This window comes from Tachysurus fulvidraco, chromosome 1 (genome assembly GCF_022655615.1).
Source record: "Tachysurus fulvidraco isolate hzauxx_2018 chromosome 1, HZAU_PFXX_2.0, whole genome shotgun sequence".
In the NCBI taxonomy this organism is placed as follows: domain Eukaryota; kingdom Metazoa; phylum Chordata; class Actinopteri; order Siluriformes; family Bagridae; genus Tachysurus; species Tachysurus fulvidraco.
The window spans coordinates 14,803,952-14,809,728 of NC_062518.1; the positions used below are offsets into that span (position 1 = coordinate 14,803,952).

At 40.3% G+C, this 5,777-nt stretch overlaps 1 protein-coding gene across 2 annotated transcripts; it reads left to right on the forward strand.

Annotated features, from left to right (window-relative positions):
* Positions 1–260: 260 nt before the first annotated feature.
* Positions 261–4,139, forward strand: yju2b (YJU2 splicing factor homolog B). 2 transcript variants are annotated; one of them, XM_027168597.2, is made up of 10 exons: positions 261–416; positions 748–883; positions 980–1,033; positions 1,360–1,442; positions 1,568–1,623; positions 1,952–2,012; positions 2,658–2,800; positions 2,899–3,071; positions 3,162–3,300; positions 3,490–4,139. In XM_027168597.2, exons 2-10 carry the CDS (start codon positions 881–883, stop codon positions 3,891–3,893), a joined length of 1,116 nt encoding a protein of 371 aa, XP_027024398.1. In that variant the 5' UTR covers positions 261–416; positions 748–880; the 3' UTR covers positions 3,894–4,139. The 2 variants fall into 2 exon arrangements, with proteins under 2 accessions (XP_027024398.1, XP_027024399.1); XM_027168598.2 differs by lacking the exon at positions 261–416 and adding an exon at positions 495–509.
* Positions 4,140–5,777: the final 1,638 nt, after the last annotated feature.

Consider the following 5,777-nt stretch of genomic DNA (forward strand, 5'->3'; position numbering starts at 1 on the left):
CCAAATTTGGCTCAATGGTGGCAAAAAGGCGACGGAGAGCCTGTTAGCCCAAAGTCTGACCACTGGTCAAAATAACACCAAGTTGTCAGTTTGCTGCCTTGGTCCGCTTTATGTGCTGTTATAGACACTATTTATACATGGGGTCCATGTCCTGTTGTAAACACGGTACTTAAAATCCTATCTATTCCAATTCGGATTCTGACGGGTGTAATGCACACTCCAGTCCACTAAGGGGCGGAAACACGCCATAACATGAAAATGTAATTGAATTGACGAAGAAGTCTGTCGGTTCCAGTTTGCCAGACAAGACCGACTAGCTGCGGGATTCAAGACTGGATAAGAATTTATTTATTTATTTATTTATTTATTTATTTATTTTTAACTGTTCCTTTTTCGGCTAGAACTGTTGTTAATAGGTGAGCCTAGTGCTGAGTAAGCGTTTTCTGTTTACTGCTTCGTGATTAGTTATTGGTCACGTGAAAGAGGACGCTGACTGGATGGCACCCGACGTTAGTTTACTCTTAACGAATCGTAGCGCAGGGGAGGCGGGATTTACAGAAATATGGGCACAAACACCAACGCGTTCAGTCGTTTTTCTCGAACTAACGATATTTTTCTTCGCTCCTTCTAACTATCTTTGTTAAACTCTGATAAAGAATGACATTTAAAGTGTTATTCAGTAAATAGGACGTCTGTAGCGTCGGTTTCTGATCCGTTTCCCCCTGTATTTCCTGCTCTTTGTGTCAGGTCGTATGACTGAGCCGACACTGAACTGGGACTGAGCCGAGACCGAGTCGACACCGAGCTGTGACTGAGCTGACACCGAGCTGTGACTGAGCTGACACCGAGCTGTGACTGAGCTGACACTGAGACTGACAGCATGGTTGGTGCCTTCACACTCTGTAGCACTAAAAATACATAATGTGTAAAAAAAAAAAAAAAAATCCTAACATTTTACTGAAAACCCTGTCTTTTTTAGGGAGAGAGAAAAGGAGTGAACAAATATTACCCTCCAGATTTTGACCCTGCTAAGGTAAGTTATGGTTTTCTTCATTCAGTCCTTTATCTTTAGCAGTCACTTCATCCTGAGCCTGCAGTGAATGAGGACCATGTCATGGATGTCCTCTGTATACACACACACACACACACACACATACACACTCATCATCCACAATCAGAAGAAAGACCTCTTTATTTCTCTAAGGGCATTTTCAGTCACAAGTGGGTGACAAATGATCCTTAACACGCCCTTGTATTAAACAGCAGGATTTTTGCAGTGTTATTTACAGCACCGTTTTTAAGGAGACCAAATTTTTTATCTCACTGAAACCTTCCCCTTGTGTCTCTCTTGGTCTGCAGCATCGCTCTCTCAATGGCTACCAGAACAGTCACCCACTGCGTGAGAGAGCCAGGAAGCTTTCCCAGGGCATCCTCATTATCAGGTAAAACACACACACACACTGTCACATGCTGTATTGAATGGAGCTGAAACAGTGTCTTTGTAGATGTTCAGATCATAATGCATCCTAATTAAAGGGAAGCTGATCTGGTAAACTGTGTGTTACAGGTTTGAGATGCCCTACAATATCTGGTGTGATGGCTGTAAGAATCACATAGGCATGGGTACGTTTCATAGGTGTTTTTTATTTATATATTTGTATCTATACCACAACATATATTTCAGTGCAAGGGGGCCAAGCAGTAGTAGTTTGCAGTTAAAGACAAATTAAAATGACCCACTAATCAAGTGGAAAACTGGTTGTTTGTAGGCAAACAATGTGCATAAACTGTATTAACTAGATAGCATGCAGCAACCAGAGGTTCCATGATTTATTATATTTGTCATACGGCTTGGTCTCTGAGACGGTAGCTCCGTGTTCCGCACACGCACGTCCCCGTATATCACCGTTATATCAGTTTTTACCGCAGATTCTCTTTCCTTCTATACTAGGGGTTCGATACAATGCGGAAAAGAAGAAAGTGGGAACTTACTACACTACACCAATATACAGGTAACGGTTACCTCAGGATGAGATGTATAATTGTTGATAATCTGCTGTTCTTCAAAAGCTCAACACAGTAAAGCTCTTCGTGTTAAGTACATTTGTGTTTGGACTGAAGATCAACCTAAATCTATTGATAAGCGTTCTAGCGTCACTGAACACCTTCCGAATATAATACTTTAAAATACAGGCAGGAGAAGAAGAAAAAACAGGGATAGGGCACAGAGTAATTGCGTGGCTTTGTGTCACTCAGGAGCTTATTGTTCTTCAAAACTGAATGAAACTTGGCTTTTGATCAGCCTCAGAATTGAACATTATATATATTATTATATATATATATTATTATTATATTATATTATATTATTTATATATATATATATATATATATATATATATATATATATATATATATATATAGACAGTATGGTTACAGTAAACTGGTTTAATAGAAAGTACAGTCAAAATCTTCCGATACGACCTGAAATTTTTATTTAATTTATTTAATTGAACAAATTTGAAACAAAATGACCTGAAATGTGTTTTAGAAACAGATGTTGTGTGCCACGATTAATGGTAGAAACAAATGATTGTGTTATTTCTATTATTATGGGAAGCCTCTAGAGGATGTATTACTTAAAACAAATCCTTGTTTAGGTTCAGAATGAAGTGCCACTTGTGTGTGAACTACATCGAGATGCAGACAGATCCAGCCACATGTGATTACGTCATCGTGAGCGGTGCGAATCGCAAAGAGGAGAGATGGAACATGGCTGAAAATGAGCAAATACTGACCACCGGTACACACACACAGAGTATTATGTTTCTAACACTGCTGTGGTGCTTGATTATTCCTCATCTTCAATGTTTCTTCACTCCTGATCTGTTGGTCTCTCAGAGCACACAGAGAAGGAAAAACTCGAGACCGATCCCATGTACAAACTGGATCACGGCGGGAAAGACAAAGAGAAGCTGCGTGCCGCGATTCCGTCTCTCTCTGAGCTGCAAGAGTTCCAGTCAGGATGGAAGGACGACTTCCAGCTCAACAGCTCCCTCCGCAGGAAGTTTAGGGTACGTTAACGGAGGACGAGAACTAATCGAAGTAGCTGGAATAAACAGTGGATCATGATCGCGTGTACTCAGCTTGTACTTGTAATGCAGGAGGAGAAGAAGGCCATATGTGAAGAGGAGGAGAAGGACAATGCCATGAGGAAGAGGATGGGTCTGTCTATACCTTTAGTACCTGAGAAAGAAGAGGACAAAAAGCTGGCCTCACTCCTCACCTTCCAGACCCCTGACAGTAAGAGACGACTCGTGACCTTGTGATGAATTAGTTAATCAAATCCTAACAGACGTAGAAACATTTGAAGTTTATTTTATACCTTGCCTGTGATGCCGTTGAAAGGAAATGTTGACGACATGAAATTAACCAAGCTTTTATTTGTGAATCAATCTCTCTCTCTCACTCTCTCTCTCTCTCCTGCTGCAGCATATGAGGACAGACAGCATATGAAGAGGCAGCAGATCTTCTCTCGCTCCTGGTTTTCCCTTTCTTCTTCCACTCCATCGGGTAGCGCTGTGGGAAACCTCCTGAACAAACTGAGCCAGAAGGGCAGAGACGCCGCTGCCTCCAAAGCTCTGAACACCTCACCAAGCAGCTCCCTCGTCCGCAGGAGGTCAGACGGTTGTGTCTCGGTCATCGATAATCCCGTCCCGACCTCGTGTTCCATCCAGGAGTCCGTTTCATGTCCCAACAAAATGTCGGAAAATGCTGACTCGTCCGATGGACAATGTTCAGAGGGGACCCGACACACGTACAGACCAACCGCAGAGGTCCTTACAAAGTCATTAGTGGCAGATTACAGTGACTCAGACTCTGACTCGGGTCAGTGAGAAGGGGCCGAGACGAAACCGCAGCTGGAGTGATAACGTGGGCTTTGTCAAAACTGTACAAATAGGACACAAAGATTCACATCACTGAGCTCTTGTACAGTCAGTTGTAGAATTTCTGGAACATTTCATTGTCTGAAATCTACGTTACACTTCATTATTCCTGTTCATTTGGAGAAACATTTACTGTGAATGAATGGAACATCTCAGATTTTACTGTAACAATAAATCAATATTGGTGTTTATCGAGATCTTCCAGTAAATGTGTTGTGTGTTTGCAGAGAGATACTGAACCTTGGAACAGTCTAAATTAAATAAATATGTGGCTTGGCAGTGCAGATGTTCGAGTTCACCTCTGGTGAAGAAAGTCATGTTAGATCATGATGGTAATTATTCTGGAAAGTTTTCAGACCTCCAGACGTTCCTTAACGCTCACGATTCTTACCGAACTGATGTCCACGTCACTCTGTTCTCTTCTTAATCCTTAATTCACTCATCTTTTACTTGCAAAACATATCCATAGCTGCTGCTGTTAGTGTCCAGGTCTTCACGCCTCTCGTAGCTGTGTGAGCGCTGATTGTGTGGTAACCTAAGTAGCTTTACACCGTAAGAAGCTCATTCTGAGTTTTATTTAGTCTCATTTCCGCTGATCAGCTGTCAAACTTCCTCCTGTAGCTCCTGATTCCTGTTCTTTCTTTCTATCTATCTATCTATCTATCTATCTATCTATCTATCTATCTATCTATCTATCTATCTATCTATCTATCTATCTATCATATCTGAAAACCCGCTGAGCTCTACTGAAGATGTATCAGGTTTTAATGTTTCCAAGCTTTTCTGCTCCACAGCAGTAGCGATCGGCTAATTGAGCTAATTGACCAATGTGTTTAAACTATAGGAGTTTCTCAAACAATCCGGGTAAAGTCCTGAAGCTCACTTTTTATTTTTTCATTCTGATTTCTGATGTGAACGTCAACTGAAGCGCCTGCAGGATTTGATGAGGATCTATCGATCTATCTATCTATCTATCTATCTATCTATCTATCTATCTATCTATCTATCTATCTATCTATCTAATACCATCTATCTATCTATCTAATACTATCTATCCATCTAATACCATCTATCTATCTATCTATCTATCTATCTATCTATCTCTATCTATCCATCTATCTAATTCTATCTATCTATCACTATCTATCTATCTATCTATCTATCTAAATTCCATTTTGTCTTTCCAGTTCATATCAGTTTCACAAAAAGTTACACCACCTTCTTACATATGCAAATATTAAAAATAAATAAATAAATTCTACAGGATTTTAAACAAACATGTTTGTAGAGGGAGTTCAGTCCGGTTAACTTTACGTTCGCTCCGCTAAACCATGCACTCGGTCACTTCTGTAGAGTGAATAAAAGAAATCGGACGTCACCTGCTGCTGGAATCATAAATACTGTCGTGTTCAGCTCAGGTCTGTTATTCACATGACTATTACTTATAGTAAACATCCTTTAGAACAGTAATGGTTTAGAATCACACTTTCATTTGTGGCCCAGAAGAGGAAGAACACATCCATCCTGAGCCATTTGAAGGTTTCTACTTTGTGGCTTCTCAGGAAATTAAATGGTATCTTGAAGTTTCTTGATTAGAATGCATTTTTACATTTATTTAGACAAATCTCACTCGATTCCAGAGATTTGCACTCGTTAAGCTGACGTTGGTGCAGTGTACGGAATTGAAAATGAGCAGAATTGAAATGTTTTCAGCAAGGTGAGAGTTAAATCAATCGATGGGGTGGGTATCAAGCAGCAAATGGGAATAATGTGGTTTATTTATTTAATTTTTGGGATCAGTATATAGTCTTACTGACCGCAAACCCGGATCCA

Coding starts and splice junctions, on each gene's coding strand:
- yju2b (XM_027168597.2), top strand. Junction 1,443..1,567: donor CAGGGCATCCTCATTATCAG/GTAAAACACACA, acceptor TGTGTGTTACAG/GTTTGAGATGCCCTACAATA. Junction 2,801..2,898: donor TGAGCAAATACTGACCACCG/GTACACACACAC, acceptor TTGGTCTCTCAG/AGCACACAGAGAAGGAAAAA.